The sequence below is a fragment of the Paroedura picta genome, chromosome 11 (genome assembly GCF_049243985.1).
Source record: "Paroedura picta isolate Pp20150507F chromosome 11, Ppicta_v3.0, whole genome shotgun sequence".
Classification (NCBI taxonomy): Eukaryota; Metazoa; Chordata; class Lepidosauria; order Squamata; family Gekkonidae; genus Paroedura; species Paroedura picta.
This window is the reverse complement of record NC_135379.1, coordinates 27887948-27908659: the sequence shown is the minus strand read 5'-3', so window position 1 is coordinate 27908659 and position 20712 is coordinate 27887948. Positions and strand designations below refer to the sequence as shown.

At 41.3% G+C, this 20712-nt stretch overlaps 1 protein-coding gene across 1 annotated transcript in view; it reads right to left on the bottom strand.

Annotated features, from left to right (window-relative positions):
- The window catches only part of DNAH11 (dynein axonemal heavy chain 11), a 191927-nt gene that overhangs the window by 158536 nt on the left and 12679 nt on the right, over positions 1-20712 (bottom strand). Inside the window, exons 3-9 of the mRNA XM_077303577.1 lie at positions 18061-18257; positions 15864-16053; positions 14592-14691; positions 10798-11009; positions 5649-5882; positions 3914-4081; positions 1417-1533 (exon numbers count right to left, since the gene is read on the bottom strand). Of these exons, the coding sequence (XP_077159692.1) occupies positions 1417-1533; positions 3914-4081; positions 5649-5882; positions 10798-11009; positions 14592-14691; positions 15864-16053; positions 18061-18257 (1218 nt within the window). The remainder of the gene's footprint in view (positions 1-1416; positions 1534-3913; positions 4082-5648; positions 5883-10797; positions 11010-14591; positions 14692-15863; positions 16054-18060; positions 18258-20712) is intronic.

The following is a 20712-nucleotide window of genomic DNA, read 5'->3' as shown; positions in this document are numbered from 1 at the left end:
TTTTGCTTTTGATCTTTAAGGCTATACGCGGCTTGGGTCCTACTTATCTACAGGACCGCTTACCTCCTTATGCCCCCCCACAGGATGATTTGCTCTGTGGGTATGAATTTGCTGATGGTACCAGACCCCCGGGATGCATGCTTGGCCTCAACCAGGGCCTGGGCCTTTTTGGTCCTGGCCCCTACCTGGTGGAATGAGCTCCCAGAAGAGCTGCAGGCCCTGTCGGAATTCTCTCAGTTCTCTTCCGCCTGGCGTTTGGCTGAGGCCAAGCACAACAAGTACTTGGGAAATTAGATCCCCCCCCCCCAGTTGCCATGCTCAGGTACTAGTCCGGCAGGAACTACCCCAAAGCGTGTCCCATCCTCAACTGCTCCAACATCTAATTCCATAGCATTAGAGGTCTGGATATATTAATTATTACCGCCATCTTGAGATTGTATAATATTAAGATGTTTCATTGGGTTGCTGTTTTTATGAATTTTGATTTTATTATTTTATTGTATATGCTGTAAATCGCCATGAGCCAGAATTTCTGGGAATGGCGGTATATAAATTAAATTATAAGTAAATAACTGCGCTCCATAATTCTGTCCACTCTGAAGCAAGTACTAAATTCAGATATAGCATTAAAATGTTTTCAAACACTAAACTTTGCATGGTACTAGTTAAATCAGCTAAGCAGAATGAACACTTAAAAAAAATTCTCACATACAAAATAAATACTAGGAAAGGTTACTTTCAGAAAAGGACATGTTGTGGAGAGTACAAAGTGGCTGTCAGTTCATGAGAGCCAAATTATGGAAGATGCACAGCGTCATGGCATTTTATGCACGGCGCCAGATTCCACGCACTGGTGCTGTGCTGTTGTGGTGGGGCACAATGCCCCGCCGTTTCCCGTGAATGCATGGGAGCGGGGCATGCTGGGTTGCACATGAAATGCATGAAAAATACACCAAAACAACTTCTCCAGCCATTCCCCACAGGAGATAGTGGACCATAAAAAATTGGAAGCCTTAAAAGTATATTTTTAAATATTATACTGGGATTTAGAATTTGAGAATACTGATATTTTTCAGGTCCAGTATACCCAAAGATGAAAAAAGGTTGGGGTTTTCTTTGCACACTCCTAATGTTGATTTCCTTTATGGCAAACTGTCTCAAGGTTACACTCAGAAAAATAGATCCAATGTGAAAAATTGCTAAAATAGGATTCGGACTCAGAGGTGATAGCACTTTAGCATGTGAGAGCAAAATCTGCTCAAAATTAATTTCAACATTGTTCCTTAAATGTGCTTCTTTCACTATGACTTGAGTACTGATTGTGAATATAACAAAATATCCATTCTGGTTTCAAGTAAGAACCACTTTACTTTATAAATGAGGACAATCAAATGTTCATAAGTTAATATAACCAACCTTAAATGCTGATTCTAAGCCTGAACACTCAAGAAATCCCACACAAAAAATTGATCCAAGACGTCTTTCAAATTCCAGAATTTTGTGTTTAAAATGGTCATAATCTTCATCAAATTCCTATGGAATATAAATATGCATGGGTACTTGGAAATGAGCCTCAACTGAAAGGAGTTTAGTACCAGGCAAGTGTTTATAGGGTGGCAGCTGAAGAAAAACTGAAGACTAATGCTAAAGGCAGAAAAATTACCTATTAATTGGACAACTTGTCAAGGTCATCAGCTCCCTCAAATAAAACATAAAAAGTCAGGACTTCCCAAATGTTGTGAGATGCTGATATATCAACCACCCAACTCCCATGCATAAGGGCTGTACTTAACCGTGCATGAATTATGCTTAAGAAAATGAATGACATTTGAAGAAGAAATACCTTGAATCACTGCCAACCAACACTAGTCTTCATCTCACTTTCTTATATAATATCCCCTTAGTTTTCTAAAAAGATTTATCAAGCCTTATTTATCTAGCTGTCACTGCAAGATGTATTGATAAAACAATATTGCTAATCAAATATGGTGCATTTTCAATCAACAGAGCAGCAATGAGTCAAACACAAAGATGCCGTTAAGATAAGCCCAGTGCAGTTAAACCAGTGGTCCCCAACCTTTTTTCGGCTGGGGACCGGCAGGGCAACAGCCCCGCCCGTGCATGCGCACATGCGTGCTGCGCGGCCGAAATCGCGCATGCGTGGCACTTTCGCGCATGTGCGATTTTGGCCACGCAGCACGCATGTGCACGTGCAGGCTACGCATGCGCAACGTGGCCCTGATTCCCTCTCCCCCCCCTCCCGCAGTAAGAAGCTTCCCGGGCCGCAAGCTTGCGGCCCGGGAAGGTTTTTACTGCGGGGGGGGGGGGGAGAGGGAACCGCGGCCCGGCGCCCTGGCCTTTGCGGCCCGGCAGTGGGGACCACTGGGTTAAACAATGCCTTTTAAAGGAATCAGCACTTACCAAATACGTTTTCCTCATAACAGGAATTTTCTGTGTGACAATGCTCATTTAAAACAATGAAATAAGTATGTCTAAATATTAACATTTTACTGCCATTTTAAAGTAATTAAAGCAGCAATCCTGAGCACAGTAAAGCCCTTTAAATTAATTTACTTCCATGAGATTTAAACAGGCTGACTGTAGGTCGAATTGTAGCCCAAAGCCTAAAGCTGAAATTTACAGCCCTTGTATATCAGAGCCGCCCTACCAATTTTCTTACAGCTTGTTGTACTTGCTAGGTGCGAAGTCGTGTCCGACCCATCGCGACCCCATGGAGAGCTACTTCTTAGAGCTACTCTGGAATAAATAGTTTCTGAATTACCCAAGTTTAAATTGCACCTGACCCACTAAAAGCAGGGCTAAATTGACAATTATTTCATCATTCATAGATACAATGGGTATGATTCAAAGGTCTTGTTCGATAGTGGAACCTTCTTCCAGAGCCATAGATGTATCTCAGCACTAGAAGGTTTCTTGCACTGGACAAAGCACCACAGCAGAACTTTTATACATAGGACAAGCCAAGTATTCAAACATGTGCTCTCACACTTAAAAGTAGTATGGGAAAACTGTATCACATGCTTTTTCCAATGCGTAAAAAGGGCTTGTGTTTTCTGGTTACAAGTTTTCCCCCAAGCAAAACATATCCCGTTTATGCAAACTTCATTGCCCCAGTTCCCATGCAGGAGCACAAATTGGGGGCAGATAAGGTGTACCAGGCCAAATGCTCCTCCATGTGGGTGCAGGAAGAGGTGGGGCAACCTGCCACAACTAAAACTCCAGTCTGCAGCCCAGCATGAAACCTCCAGTGCATAAACGGTCATAATGCAACATTACTTTCAGTGAACAAAAGAAATCATTTCTAATCACTAATATTATTGGATAGCACAGTAAATTAATAAAATGTTCTTAACTTTATTGCTAGGCCTTCTATTGAAATACTCATATTTGGTTTTCATACAATTTCACCCACACTTAATGAAGCTGGAGGGACACATTATGCAATTATTAATAACACATAAAACATTTCTGGCAAATAATTTAACACAGTAGTGAAACAGTTACCACCTTCCTATATACCGTTCTAGTTCACTAGTGCTGTTTCTGACATATTCACTATTTTCAGACTATGATAAACCATAGTTTGGAAGTCTTCAGAATAACAGGGCCTTGCATTTTTTGCACAAGTAAAAAATACTTCCCAGTTTGCAGTTTGTTGCCACACCCAAACTATTCTTTTACGTACTCTAAGATTGATCCTGGATTAGAATCCTAGCACATATCCTAGTCCTTTTCATTTTCCTACACCTGGATTAGGCTTTACCTATACTAAGAAAGATAAACAGATAATCTGTTAACAGCTTTTCTACATTGCACTTCCTAGATTCTGTTACTATAGCTCCTAGAAAGTTTTATGAAGGATCAAAATTAGAGATATGGATAGCAATATTACCACATTGTTGTAGTCTAAGGGGTCGTATGTTCTCTCTGAAATTTTTTTACATGACTCCATAAATTCTTCATTCAGCCTGTATATTTGGTCATTCAGAATTATCCCTTTGCTTCCACCAAATTCCAGCTTCTCCAACTTTTCAAATTCGAGCATGATAACAAAAATATCCTAAACAATACATAATAGCACACAATGGAAAAACAGATTTAAATATATCTTTCTATTCTTGCACCTATTAGATAATTTACTCTTCTAGCCTGCTTGCCTCATTGTTTTGTACCAAGCAAGATTAATGAACAATTGGAAGCTTTCTATATACACACTTTATTTCCTATGAAAATGATAAATAATGGAAATCCCTAGTCCTTGAAATGGATTCAGTTAGAAACAGAAGCTTAGAGCAAAAAGTCTTTTGGAAGGCAAATGTCCCTCCCTCTGGGCCTGGAACTGTTTATAAAGGTGCTGTAAAAAAAGGCATTCTTAAGAGGCAGCATATTTGGTGCCATAGAGGTGTTTTCTTTGTTCCTGCGGTACATTCAAGACAAAACATTCTTTCTTTCATTGCATTTTTTTTGCAATAGGTAAGTAACAAGGGCTGTTTTTTTGTACTCAATTTTTTACTAACCAAAGGATTCTCAAAGCAACTTAGAGTCATCTACCCTTCTTTTCCCCACAACAGATACCGAGAGAGCTCTGAGGGAACTGTGACTGGCCCAGGCTCACTGGACTGGTATCATGTAGAAGAGCAGGAAGGGAATCAAACCAAGTTCTCTAGATCGGAGGTTCCCGCTCTTAACTACTACACCAAGCTGGCTCTCACTACATATCTGTTCCACTTAATATTTCTGGTAAGGTTTAGGATGAGGAGCTGGTCTCATGCTTAAGTGCCACTCAGTGCTTAACACCCACTTATGGTGGCTGTCCCACCCCTGAGTGCTTCCTCCTCCAACCGGCTTGCCTGTCTGTCCAGTGCCCAGCAAATCACCTTCTGTCCTCCACCCCTGACCACCCTCTCCTCCTTCCCCTTCCCTGAGGCTCAGAGGCTGCAGATCCCTGCTGCATGAGAGCTGCCCCTGCGGCTTTTCCAGGTCCTGGGGAGAGGGAGAGGCCATCTGCAGAGTTCTTCCACCATTACCCCTAATCTAGCGCCCATTGTATTCCTGAATGCAACGGGCTTTGTCCCTAGTCTACTCCATAAACCTCCCTATTTCATACTTTAACTGTCATGGTGATCCATAACAATCCTGATTTTGTAATGACATTCTGAGCATTCATTGTTATAAGGCCTTCATCGTAGATCTGCAATTTTCCAGGTCTTGGAGAAGTTTAAGTATGTTTGGAAGGAAAAATTCCGCGTGAAGACGGGGAAAGTCGACTCTAATGTAAAATAACTGAACAAAAAAAGAAACCTGGAGGAAGAACTTCATATCATGGAATGTAGCGTGCTTACTTCCTGTAGTATGCTTACTTCCTGATGTTAAGCTAATGTGAAAATACAACTGGAAGATTGTTTTGTTTAGAGTGGAGTAACCCCAGCATAAAGTAAAAAGGCCATCCTAACCATATTTCAATGGACTCAGATGGGTAAGATAATACCATAAGTTAAATAAATTTAACTTAACTGATACCACATGGAAAATTATAGAAATGTATGCTTTCAAAGAAACTGCCATGTTTTTCAGGTAGCTCTCTTTGGTTGTAACAATGGCATATAACAGAAATTTGTAAATAATACCTCTATTTTCTCTAAGCGGTTTAGAAACATATCAAATCTGGCAAACACCATCTGTGGCTGAAAATCCCATGATTTAAACTCTTGGCTGTTACTGAAGTAAGTTGATATTCTTTTTCTGTAATGGAAGAAGGAATCCCTAAAACTCCTCAAAGTATTAAGAGCGTCTTTCAATTGTTCCAAAGTTTCTTCAGTTTCTCTTTTCATAAGGTCTTCTGGTGAAAGATATGACATAGCCTAAAAAAGAATTTTTTTAAGGAAAAGTCTTAAAATATTATTTTGTTACTATTATTACCACCTTTCAAGAAAAATAACTGCAAAGTACTAAATCTAAACGAGCTATGTACAAATTAAGGGGCATAAGGTCTGATTTTAATAAAATTAACTAGAGAGAATAGAACAGGCTCTGTTGATGAAGGTGCTGTCTATTAAGCACTCTAACAAAACCACGTGTGGAAGAGAAATCGGTTGACATGACAAGATGACACAGACCACTGCAATAAATTAAATGCAAATCAAATAAGAAATCCTCAGAATCTGTATATGTAGGCCAGGTGAGATATATGTGTTGTTATGAACGAAGGACAATCTGGTGCTCAAATAATATGTTTATTTGCTGAAATAGGTAACGTGATCCTCAGCTGAACTGGGGAGGGGGAGCACGGAGTGTCACTTTTAGTGTAACAGATGACTTAAGAAAGTCTAGTGAAGCATCTGCTAAACTGTCACCTTCTGTATAATAGCGGAGGTGGCATGTTCATGCGGCGGTGGTCGGCTGGTCCCTGCAGTGTGAGCATGTGCTGCAGTACGCTCTCATGGAAGGCATAGGGCGGGGCTCTATGGCACCTATTTAAGGCTCCACATGTGTTCACTTGGACTCTTGCCTCTTAGCCTTCTGGTGGGACAGACACCAGGAGAGACCAGTCGCTTTGGACGCTGAAGCGCCCAACTGTGCTTTGGCGCCCAATGCTACCACTTGGTCAGAACAGCTTTATCAGTGCCATGGTGAGCCCAAGATCATCTAGCTTTTTGCATGTGGGGGAGCACGGAATCAAACCCGGCTTCCTAACCACTACAACCAAGCTGGCTCCTGTGGTCCAGGTTTCATGAAAGAGAGCCTGTTGGCAGGGTACCCATTCTGTGTATTGGACCCCCTCGGCTGATGGGCCCTCCTGTGTGGCCCACTGGGATGGGTGGAGCCGACCTGGATGGGAAGGCAGGGGCACCTGTTTTTGCCAGGTGATCTGGGGGTAGCTAACTGGGGTTGGCGCCCTTTAGCTCCCCCACCAAGGTCGCCCCCAATTAGAGCTAGGACTCCAGGAGGCAAGGGGATCCACATTTCCTTCTGGGAAAGAGGGCGGGTCCCCATAGCAACTCTGTAGGAGATGAGGTAGCAATTGGGTTCCCTTCACAAGATTTGCCAATCTTTTGTTGTGTTTAATAAAAGCTGTTGCCATATTAAAAACCAAAACATGGGGCCATTCTGCACAATGACCAATGTTGCTAAATGTTTGCAGTATGCAGAAACGCTATATTTAATAGTGGAATTTCATCACACGGCACACCTTCAATTCTAGTAGAATACTGAAGTCCCAGTAGCGGTCTATACATTCCCCACAGGTTTCCGGTGTTGCCGGAATCGCAACAAAGGAGGCGATATTTTTCCGCGCTTCTTCCCACCCCTGGCTGTCAATCAAACAGAACAGCCAATGAACTGTTGTGTTTGTGCTCCCGAAAAGTCCCTTTCCCTTTAAAAACTGTTTTTTAAAAACCCGAAAACACCAGTAGCAACGCATATTTGTTCATTCAATGTCTCAGAAAGACCATTTTCGCTGGTGTAGGAGCTGGCTCTTAATCGATTACATGCACTTCAAGTGAACATCCCCCCCCCCGATGGGTGCAATTTCTGGCCAAAATTACGGGCAGTGTTGAACAGGGGGCTTTATTGTGCTCGGAAACTTTAAAGACAATTGCAGAAGGGAGCTTTGTTTTACTGTTAAGCATTTCTGTGGAGTGACTTCAGCCAAAGAAGCCTCGGTTATTCGTTGCTTTCACCGGTTTAAGGGGGGGAAATGGTGATCGCGTCTCCGGAAGCCCGGGGACGAGAGCTAGGGAGGGACATTCTTTCTACCACTATTTTCAGAATGCACGTGTCTTTTACTGACGTGTTGTGGTTTGTGCTCAGAAGCGTAGTGGTTTTTTCAGGGGGAATCCACTTTTCTGGATTTCCCCCAAAGCGCTATAAAATTCTGATTGTTGCTGGAGTTTGGCAGGAGTTTTGTGGTTTGTTTACGACGTCATGAGGAACGTTAAATTAATAGTATTTACAAAAGGTAAGACTTCGGCTACATTTAAGTTGTGCGGAATGGACCATGATATCACTTCTTCCAGCCAAACAATGCCCTCCTGCAAGTCAACAGAAAATCTTGGGCTAAAGAGACAATTTGCCAATCACCAGATCAGAAAACAAGTCTCTGATCCATAAATAGGAATATTATTGTTGAATTGGTTTGTAGCAGGAAATTGAAAGCAATCCCTCAGTGATCATTGGTCCCAGGGAAGAGGAGGGGCTCTCTGCCATGAGTCCATTTGTCTGATCTTTGTCCAGTTCTGGAACATCAGGGAAAGCTGAGCCTCAACAACTCCATTCCAAGAAGGGAAGACTGACCCATCCTGAAATCCCGCAAAATGGATTTATGTTTGTATCTCTAGACAATCCTCCAGTATATTTTTCATTTTCTAAACATTCCTTACAAGCTATCTGTGCTTCTTGATTAAATTCGACATGTCATCAAAATTGTTTTTAGAAACCAAAGTACGTCATCTTTGGAAGGGGAACAATTCCTTGCATACACATATTTCTCCATGTACTCTCCCTTGTATACTTTGTAGTTGCTGTATGTTTTATTTTAACGGAATGTTTCTTTATTGTTACATAGGATAGAATAATTTTGAGAACTATTATAAAAGGAATATGAGTAGGTCTGATTTATTTGTTATTGAACATAATACACAGAGGGAAAAAATTATTTGGTAATGACACTTACTATTTTTCATTTAGACTTGTCACTGAAGAAATTATTTTTTGAAAGCTATAGAACCAGGGAACATTCCGGCATGTCTTCTACCTGTTTACTAATATTAAAGGACATGAAGAAATTCTAATGCAGCAGCATTGTATTCCAGGTTTTTTCTTGTCAGTGTAACTTTTGTATTGCTGGACTATCTTTGTTTGTGTATCTTGATGTAGATTGCAAGCAAGCAGTCTTTAATAAGTCCTGCACCAAGTACATATAATGAGCTTCATAATCTGTCCTGTCCACCTGTGAAGTTTTCTCACTCCTTCCTCAGATGTTCACGTTGTTCATTCCAAGCTCTTTAGAACCATCTATCTACCACAGGAGTAGAATTCACCCCACCCCCAGCTTTTCTACTTTCAGGGTAAGCATAGGGGAATGCCATCATGCCCAATAGAAGTGGTGATGGCCAAACATCCTACTCTTAATGTGCTGGTCCTGGATCTCACTAGGATTTCTCTAGAGGGGTCAGCAGCCCTGCATCTGTTCATTTCTCTTTCCCCGCTTTCTGTGGCACCATTTCCTCTACTCCTGTTGTGGGCTGCACCAACTTGTTGCCAGGGCTTGCCAGGCTACAAGCCTTTATTATAGAAGAATTTAGAATAGGCTGGGAAAGATTAGCACACTGCATGTCATATGGCAAGTAGGGAGGGGAAGATGGTTGAATATATTGCAGGAACTGCTGTATGGCGAGGTGGGGCACAGTGTAATTTGCTGATAAATTTCCCCACAGGCCCACATACAGCTTTCAATGGTTCCTCTCACTTATTTTGTCCCCGGGGACTGTAAATATTGTCAGTACTCTAAAAGAGTCTCAGGAAGAAACTTAGTCCTTTTTCCTATATGAAGAGCAGATTAACACACTTGGATGAAAAATGTATACCAGTATCCTGAGGGAAAGATATAGACCAGCATCCAGAACCTTCTTGGCCATAACACTGGCAGTAAATGTCTTAACAACACAACTACATGCAGTCTATTCAGAAGTAAATTCCACAATTTTCAACACAATTCAGTCTGCAAAATGAAGCTCTCCCGCCAGGTTTAGGGTCGGGGCCAATGCTAGAGCAGGTGGCATTGGTCCCTTTTGGCATCGGTGCCTGAACATCTTGGCGCCAAACATTTTGGTTCCCCCCCTCACGCTGCCCTCACAAAGGCCTTCCTGTTTTAAGGAGGGCCATGGTTTTCTTGTCATCTGTCAAGGTTTTGTTGTATTGTAGCAATTGGGATTTTAATGGGGTTTTATTGTATGGATTGTTTAGTGTGACCCACTGCGAGCTGATTTTCGAGAGCGGCAGGCAATCAATCAATCAATCAATGAACAAACAAACAAATAAATAGTAGTGGAAGTAACAGAACTTCATAGTATCACTACAAAATATTATTTTAAAAGTGTCTACAGCAGCTACCCTATGCACAATTACTTGGGAGTAACCTCACTGAACACAGAGGATCTTACTTCTAATTCTTGAGTTATCACAAACCTTATTAGCCAAAGAAGGCCTGACAGTGAACAACACAAGTAAACTCAAAGAGAGATCTTGTTTGCAGAAGTAGCTGTGATAAATTACTGGGACAACCCTTTCATAAATACAACCATTTATTGATGGATACTGGATTATGAAGCAACTCAGCAATAAACTGACTTGTCAAGCTCTATTGTCTTGAAACAAATATATCTTGCTATCAGTTTTAGTATCTGATAATTAATTCTCCATTAAAAATATTAAAAATGGATGCAGCACTTACCTGACAACATGAAAAATAGTTCGTAAAAGGCTACATGATCTTTATAGTCTGCCTCTTCTTCTTCATAAAAGAGCTTATTGTATTTTTAATATAAAACACATAAAAGAGCAGAATTTATTACTATAATTATTTGATTATTATGTAGCTTTAATTGTAAAAAAAATAGTGCCCCTGGGATGTAGGCAAACTCATGATAAATCCTCCAGAAATGAGTATATTTTATTAGGGGGAAAAGCTAACACTCTCTTGTCTTTAACATATTTCTACATTGATTGGCTTCTAGTGATTAAGTGCTTATCTGGTTTGCTATACATAATTTGTATTACCTGGTCAATGAACAGATTGCAGAATTCCTGCAAAAGAACAATGATTCGTGCTGGTATTCTGTAAGACTTTGAGTGACTCCAGATCAGGCAGATAGTGTGGAATAAAGGTGGAATTAAACTATATATTTGTTTAAATTCTGCCTCCTGAAGACACTGAATGTGTCTTTCCAGAGGCGTCAAGTACAGTTCAACATCCTGGGCTTCAACAAGAGCTGTAAGAGAATGGGGAAAAATTCAAACAGAGAATACTGCAAGAGTTCTTTGCAAAAGGAAAACATGTAGTCTATAATACCAAGGTCGGTTCTCAAATGAGATGATGCCTTTTTGGGGGGGGAGCAGTGGGATTATGTGTGCTAAGAGGCAAAGGTATGGCAAGATATTCCTTATTTATCAGAACTATTTGTAAAGCTCAACAACATGAGATTGCAGCTGCAAGGAAATCAGGTCAATATGAAGGTAGAGCCAGCCATCTCTACATTTTAAAAGAAACATTCCAGTGGTACCTTTAAGGCCAACAAAGTTTTTATTTCAGTTTGCATGCACACATGAAACTTATACCCAAAATAAAACTCTGTTGGTCAGTGTCCAACTGGTCAGCGTCAGTCCAACAGAAAATAGCAATAATGGGATTAGATCTATCCTTTCTGATTGGACATGATGAGAAGTCAATATTGTTACAGGTCATTTGTAGTTTGGAGGATTTGGAAATTCAATTTTTGAGCTCTGAGGAAGTTAGTTTATGTTCAGCAAAGCAGCATATAAAAACTGTAGAGAAATACAGCCCTATATTTTTGTGCTAGACAGTTCACTTTCACAAAGAGCATTCTTGCTAGCCAGAATAAACATCTTTCCATCTAACCTAACAAAAGGCAGATTTAATAAGATCCCTGTTTCCCAAAGACTGTGCCTGAATGGGTATCCCGCTCCAGATACAGGGAATCATTTAATCTTAGACTGTCCTCATTTTGAGAGTTGTCGCCCAGTTTGGAGGGTTGCCTTATGCAAGGATAATATCATACATCTAGATGGGAAACAGTGCATTGGGATAGCACTGAATGAGAAGGACTCTAAGATATGTGCAATCACACTGTTCTTAGTTCAGATTTTATTTGCCAGCCTGGAACAGATGAATGCTACAACTGCTGAAACCATTCATGATTGTCTGTTTTGTTTTGCAAACCTGGTTTTACACTGTGACTGCATTTTATTCTTGTTTTACTCTTCATTCCTGTTACACCAATAAAAGCTCTGTGTTTATAAAAAGGTGCCACTGGGCTCAAACGTTGCTCTGTTGCAACACAACTACCCATCTCAATCTTAAAGAGAAAGTCAGTTTAGTAAAGCTCACCAGAGTCTGCATTTAGCAGTACTAAATCTGCTAATTTGTCTATGACACTCTGGCCTACCACACTTCTGCTCTCACTGCCTAAGACCATGAGCCTCAAAATCTGTTGAATAGCGGACCTGCATTTTAAATCAACCATATAAAGATTAAATTAAGTTTGTATAGAAGCCAAAGAACTATTTTCTTCCCCAAGTACTATCATTTTCACTCAAAATTGGCAGGAGAGGCTTAGCTACTCCAGCAACTGAAGACTGTTAAGATCAATTTACGCAATCCCCAATACATCCAGATGACGAGATCATTGTTCCATCTGACTGCATGTCAAAGTGTTATATGAATGCCTTGTAATATGAGTTCACCCAAACTCCTAGCAAAAACAAGAAAATTAACCCCAAATGAGAGGTCAAGTGCAAAAAGACTTTGCTTCATATGAAACATTTTATGACATTTCTTTTTAAATGGTAAAAGAACAGGTATTCCCCCTTTCCCTTCTACATAACCTCACTGATGAAACAGCCAGTCCACACCTGCACCTGACAGTGCAGGTAATCAAGTCATGCAAGCTTTCCGCATTTTTGTGAGAAAAAAAGTCACTCGGACCCTTTCTACACCAGCGGTGCCATGCTGGTTTGCCGCCGGGAGTTTGAGATGGGCCAGTTCACCCTGCCTCTTCCCAGGTCCAGGCAGGGGAAGACTTTCCCTGTAGGACCCTGTCCACCCTGGATTTGTGCCTCAATATAAGGCAGGCAGGACAGAAAGGTTCTGCTGGGGGAGCAGTGGGGGATATTTTCTTTTGTTTAGGAAGACTGTAGCAAAACTGTGTTCCCCAGGCAGCTCAGCAGCGCTGTGCCATGCCGCAGAGCTGCCTAGGGAATTTTGTGCCCCTTCTGGGGCACCGTAGTCAGCCCTGGGCGGGGAAATGGCCAAACTCTTCCCTGCCAGATGGGCCTGGCCCAACATAGACCCCACTGGTGCCCGCATCAGAGGAGTGAACGTGGAAGAATCTGCATTCCCTTGCCACGGGGCAACTGAGGGTCTGAGTTGGGCCAGACCAGCACCAACATCATCTGGAAGCAGGGACAAGCGCTGGCCCAGACCTAATCCCCCATGTGGAAAAGGTGTCAGCCAGGCACTTCTATAATTTGCCACTCACACAATGGCAAGTGTTACTTCAAGTAAAGTATTGGCTTCGTTCATCCTACTTGTCAGTCTCCTCTCAAATACTTCACTATTCCCTGGTCAATAAGCTGAATGGGGAAGTAGAAAAAGAAGGGTTGGTTTTTATATGCTGCTTTTCTCTACCAGAAGTCTTAATGTGATTTACAATTGCCTTCCCTTTCCTCTCCCCACAACATACACTGAGAGGTAGGTGAGGCTAGGAGAGCTATGACAGGACTGCTTGGTCAGAACAGCTCTATCAGTGCTGTGGCGAGCCAGCTGGATGTATGCAGAGGAGGAATGGGGAATCAAACCTGGTCCACCACATTAGAAGCTGCCGCTGTCAACCACTACACCAAGCTGACTCTTAAGTAATCAAACAATACTTTGCTAGGCCACCAGCTTGCATAAGGACTAATAACCGGATGACAGAATTCAAGTGATCAGTCATTTCAGGAAAAATTCATTATGCCCTTTTACAGTTCTTCTGCCTAAATTGGTATATCACTCAACATGCTCTATTTTGAATCAGGTTGTAGTATAGGCTCTTAACATAGGTAATAGCTGTCCTTTAAGAGATTCTCACCTAAGAAGGAAATTAATGATCTACAAATGGCATAAAATTCTGTATCATATTAAAAATGAAAAACTGCCCAATATCACTTTTGAAGGCCATAAGCTTTCAAAGTAAATGAAGGAATGCTATTGACTCTAAGTAAATTAATAAATTCAGCAGCACTGAAATGAATTATTTCTCCCAGTGTCCTTTCATGTGAGACTATCCCGTAGCTATACAAGTGTTGAAATGGATATAATGTTCACATGGCTGACACAACCATGAAAAGTTTAATTGTTTGCAAAACTCTGTGACTAAGAAATGAAGTGTCCTATAAAAATAACAAGTATTATAATCATATCTTATTGACATATTCTTTGGTCAATATGTAAACACAAAGTATTGAAAAAACAGCAACTGGGTAATCACAATAACCATTTTTGTGTGAGATGTTAAACTATCTACTGATTCATTGAACTTAATAGCTTCGAAGTATAATATTCATAAAACACATAATAAGTATTTCCCCCTTTTAATAGAAGGAAATCATCCAGGCAAACTTTGTATAAGCAAATAATGAAATTAACTAAGAAACCACAATTGCCTTATTTAATGTGAATACATGCCAAAACACTATTATTGCTACTTACAGTCATACATCAAACACAATTATAGATCATTCTATAACATTATAGACATAAATGTAGACAGAACTTATAGTCAGAGAACACTCACCATTTTTTACCTCCTTGAAAATGTCCTGAAAAGTAGGATAATAGCTGCTGTTCTTGGCTTTTAAGATTCTAATCATTTTCTGAACAACAGGATTCTGAAGCTAGTATTAGAAAGGTATAAGAGATTTCCACTAACAAAAATGTTTTCAGGCATTTGTAAGAACTCATATTTTTAAGAATTCACTATAGTACACAAAAATATAAGCAATATTTTGGAACAATGAAGGTTTCACAAACAACTGAACACCAAATTGAAAATTAAAATGTAAATTCCAAATTAATCTAGTTCATCCTAGTATCCTTTTTATTGAACACTTTAAGAAATGAAGGGGAAAGGGAATTATTAGTAGCTAAGGGGCATGAAGATTTGCTGGATTAGATGCACAAGTCTTCTTCATCAACCCTTTTAACATAAGCATGGTTCACATACAAAAGTTAATTGTGGTTTGCCACCATACAATGAATCCTGGAGAATCCTCAAATTTGTTGACTTCATGTCACAGTGATGGTATAAAAATTAAACAAAATAAATAAATTTGCTGAAATTTAATTTGATTGCTGTGCTTTACAGCAAGCTGTAATTGGATGTTGGCATTAAATCATAAAGCTATGCTTTCTGGTTTACCTCCAAAGCAGTTAGGCAAAGTATGATTTGTTGCAAAAAGATAAAAATGGGATGAGAACAAGAAGAGAGCACAGCTGAATATTCCCCTGGACTAATTTCCTTAGCAGCAAACCATTGTCTTTCAACCAAACTAGTTTCCTGATACTTTCCTGTGTGAAGAAAAAGGTGAAAATCAGCTCTACTGGAAATCAATAGTTCCCTACCAGGTATCTGTGGACCCCTGGAGGTCCAGTGGAGCTCCAGAGAGCATCCACAGCTTTCACCTTCTGCCTTAATAAGACTGGCCACAAGCTAGAGAAATGGCTGCTTCTACCTAGAGGGCTTGGTGAGTATGCCATGGGTATAAAACTCAAAGGAGGGAGTCAGTTGTGGCATGGTATATGGGAGGTCCAGGCTGTCTTCTCTGCTGCTGCCCTTCTTTCTAGCCTACATGAAGTGGAGCTGGGAGGGAAAAGAATAAAAGAAGTGCAAAGGGTATAGGTGGTGATGTGACTTCTGGGGGGATCCAAATACTGTAAAATGTTCTTGACTGCTACAGCTCTAAATCATCACATCACCTTCCCTCAAAAGCTTTAGGTTGCTTGGCTATATGCATTAAGTTTCCTAAATTAACATTCAAATTTTCATGCACCTGAAGAAATTACATACTTGCTTATATATATAATACATGTTATCTTTTCTTTCCTTCCAAAACTTGATCTCAATCATTGGATCTGGGCGAAAACCATTAAGAAGAATTTGAGCTGAATTCCATTCAACAATATCTCGTATTTGATGGGACCACTTGATAATCATGGATTCTATTGCATGTATCACTGACCTTGTATAAAAATCTTGCCTGAAAGATAAGCAGAAAAACAGGAGAATTGTTATTCCCAGCTTTGTACTTGCTAATTGTCTTCCCAGTTTCATCTAATTCAGTGACTTCCTCAACCCTTATGAAGAAACAGCTAAAACTGTTCAATTTTTTTAGCTATAGTCTTAGACCAGAGTACAAAAACAAAAACAAAATGTCTGTGCTGCTCAAATGTTTGAAATGTAACATTGGTCTCCCCTGAAGGTTTCTACTAATCAGTAAGGCAAAGTCATCCAGAGTGGTTAGGTCATGCCTCTGCTCACTCAGGTAGGGCAATTGAAATGGAAATTTTTGCAGCCCTCTAGCTGGTGACCAGAGCCTGACCTTCCAGTTCTTCCCAAGCTCTGCTGCATTCACTTCTTGTGTCAGGCTACACTGCTGATGGTAACAAATCCATTTACTGCTAGGCCAGTGTGGCACCTGTGTGGAGATTATGTGATGTTGCTCATTTTTACCTTTTCTTTTCTTTTGGTGTTGTGAGACAATTAATGTACTCCTCCCTTGGGCAGGGTGTGGAAAACTTTGCCCCACTGAAGAGAAGAAACTTTCAGGTGAATCCAATTTTTCATTCTCCTTCAGTGAGACTGAAGTCATCTAGTGATTAGATGTACAAAAGCTGTACCCGGGGCGGGTTGTGCTCTCTGTGTTCAGACATGCATGATTTGTCGCAAAACTTAACATCCAAAAGTAACTTCCAGAGTGTACACCTGGGCAATGCATAATGCCTGACAAAAGTGGAGAAGGATGACCATGTTGCGGCCCTGCAAATCCCCACCACAGGCGCCCTGGTGGAAAAAGCTGCCACAATTTGAGTGGAGTGGGTTGTGATCTTCCCGTGAGGCATTTTTTCTTGCACTTTGTAAGCCTAGACAATGCACTGTTAAATTCAGTAGGCTATGGTAGATGGGGACACCTTCCAACCGATATTGAAGGCTCTGTGGGAGATGAAGAGAACATCCAAAGAACGGAAAATTGTCGTCCTTGACAAGCAGACTTTTAGAACACTGCGCTTGTCCAGTTTGTGTTGTTCATTTTCTCCTTGTGTTTTAGGTTTGGGAAAATGGTAGAAAGGCCAATGGGCTGTTCCAGGTGGAAATGGGAGGAGACAGGGATAAAGCTAGGGTCTGTTCAGAGCATAACTGAGTTCTTTCTGAAGGTGCAAAGTTTTTTCCTGGATGACAGTGCAGCCACTTCTGATATTTGTCTGGCTAACGTAATGGCCACCACGAACGCAACCTTCCATAAGAGGTACTTGAGTTCAGGCTGACTTATTTATCAGATTTATAGACTGCCACTCTCAGGCCAGCCAGCTCATGGTGGTTTACATAAAAAGTATGGGCTCAAAGGGAGGTTTGGTTAAGATGCGAAGAACTATGGGAAGCTGTCATGTTGGAAATCTATTTTGTACTGGTGGATCTAGCTGTTCTGTTCAACTCCTTTGAGAAAGTGTTGGATATACACATTAGCCAAAAGGGAATTGGATCCCTTGAGACCTAATACTGAGTTTAAGGCCACCACTTGTTTCCTAAGTGTATTTGCCTTACGGCCTTTTTTCCTGCTCCCATAAAGGAAGGTGATTGCGTCTCTGTAGGGAGCACGAGTTCCAACTAGACCCTTCTTGGCAGCCCATCTTGTAAAGGCATTCCAGGTACGGTCATAGATACGCCTGGTAGATGGTCTCCTCACTTGAAGCATGATGTCTACTACTTCTGCTGTGAAGCCCAGGCTCCGTAGAGACCGCTGCTCAACTTCCAGTCTACCAACTGCAGCCACCCCAGGTCTGGATGTTGTAGTGGTCCTTGAAGGAGAAGGTCCATCCTGGCTAGTAGCATCCATGGGTATGATACTGCTGTAATGACTATCCAGTTCTATACGTGTACCTTATATTCTAAAAATTCACATACTGAATCTTGAACAAATCTATATATATTTCAACTGAACAAATATGAAAAAACAACTATTTGTATAGAATACACACATACTCCTTACTTATTTTCATTATGCATGTCATGCAAGACTGTCTCTGCTGCAACTGTTGGAATAGGAAGAAGAGTTCTCCCTGATAAAATTCCATTCAGAACAAATGTCTTATTTTTCATGATTTCTACATGTCGCTCCATGTCCTGTGAAACAAAATGTGGCCAGGATTCATGATTTTTCTTATTCGAAAGAATGGGTAGCATAACCTGCAATCAGAAATGAACAGGGTGGAGGGGACAAAGAGTAATGAGAAAATACTCAAAATCATCATCTCTCGGTTTCTTGGTTACTGTGGTTCAATGGGAACAAGCTTCTGCACACTCCTTCCCTTTGTTCCTCCTATTACTCGTTGCAAAATAATGTTTCTTCTGGGCCTTGTGCAGATCACAGTTCAGTTATATATGAACTGGCAAACCACAGTTTGCAAACCAGTTTGTTCCTGATACACAGTTCAGGTTCATGGAACCAGTGCAAACCAAAGTTTGCTAGTTCCAGTTCAACAGCGAACTATGATCTGCCAAGACCTGGAATATATCTAATTAGCTTGTTGGGTCTGAGGAGTGCAAAAAGTACACAAGCCAAAGGTTTCTCCAGGGTTGTTATATAGTATGACACTAATTTCTCATTACATCTGTTCCAAGCTGTTATAGTTTTTTTCCTCCTTTTAATGGGCAATTGTGTTCTCCCTTGTTTCTGCTCTTCACTGCAGAAAGTTCTAAACTGAATGAACCACATAGGGCTGTATCCTGCCATTCTTCTCTTTCAATGTGGGGCTGCTTCTGCCAGAGAAAGGCTCCACATGTAGCTGAGTAAAGTGGTGGGATACAGCCCATGTTGAAATAGAGAGGGCATCCTATTCTATTTTGTACTATTAACTGGAGAAATCGCCAGAAGTACAATAATTATTCCTATGGCAGCCAGACAGCACTCTCCATGTCAAAGAATGAGGCCATCTCTATGTGAATGGAGTACTGTAAGCACTTGGAAGCCCTGCAGAGCCTTGAACTGGGTCTGAGCAGATGAAAAGAACACTAATCTCTCTGTAGAGATTACAGAAACATTACATATTTATAATGTTCAGCTTCAATTCAGTTTCATTCATAAATACCAATTCATCCCAATTATATTATATATATATATATATATATATATATATATATATATATATATATATATATATATATATATATATATATATATATATATATATATATATATATATATATAATGATTCCCTGATTACACAACATTGATTTATAACAGTCTCTGCTCAGCAACGGCCATTAACATCATTTGTGAGGGCAGAGATACTCTTCAGTGGCTCAAAAGCCACATGTGACCCTTTGACATGCCATCTGTGGCTCTTCAAACCGCTGTTCCTTAATGTGGCATCCACCCCATGGTCCAGAAACCCGGGCCAGGTCCTTGCCTGCTAGGGCTTCTAGCTGGCAGATGATTCACATCCTGGCCCCCACCTGGTGGAATGAGCTCTCTGAAGTGATTAGGACCCTGCCTGAACTTCCAGAATTCCACAGGGCCTGCAAAAGGGAGCTCCACCAAAAGGCATTTGCTTGAGTCCGACCAGCCCAACAACATCCATGGGTCCCCCCTCAGACACCCCCTCCATGACCTGAACCAACCTGACCTCCTTGGGGGTTTGTCCAAGTTGCTGACCAAAGCCATTGGAGTCCTGTTGGTTTAGATCCACTGTCGTATTGTTGCTGATGTGTTATTTTGTGACTGTGTTACATGTTCAGACTGTTCCATGTATTACCCCTGCAATGTTGTATGTGAACTGCCCTGAGCTGTATGGGAGGGCGGTATAGAAATCTAATAATAAATCTTGAAATAGGCACTCCTGAAGAGACAGAAGGCTGCTAGATTTCCTATGAGTCTTGTCTGAGGGATGGAAAAGAGCCAGTCCTCTTTTACACAGCAATTGGTAACAGTTATAAGTCTGATAGTTATATTATTGTGTATGTGTGTGATGGGGTGGTATGCAGGGCATGCAGTACTCGTGTGACTCTTTTCATTGGTGGCAATGGGTAATTCAGAAATACAACAGATGCTAGATGGGGAGTAGGGGGTGAAAGAACTCTGCGGACAGCCTCTCCCTCCCCGCAGGACCTGGAATGACTGCAGGCAGGTGTTAGGGAACTCACCAGAAGGGGCAGCTCTCATGCAGCAGGGATCTGCAGACTCTGAGCCTCAGAGGGAAGTGGAAGGAGGAGGGGGTGGTCAGGGGTGGGGAACGGAAGGCAATTGGCTGAGTGTTGGACAGACAGGCAAGCAGGCTAGAGGAGGAGGCACTCAGGGGTGGGACAGCAGCACTGAGTGGGTGTTAAGCACTGAGTGGCACTTAATCCATGAGACACGCTCCTCCTCCAAGCCCTTACCAGAAATATATTATTTGGAACAGATTATGTGGAACAGATTTTGTATTATATTAAACTAGCTTCAAAGCCCATTCCTAAGAACGGGCCTTGAAAGGGTCCCCTCCCCTGGCCAGGCAGCTTAAGATGGCTTTGGGCCACAGCTCGCAGACAGATCAAGTGGGGCGGATGGGGGTTGGGCAGCTTGTTAGCAGGGCCAAGACAGAGCTCCTTAACAGGTAGTCAGCAGGCTGGGAGGCCCTCAGCCTAGCAGGCCAAGAGGCCCTCT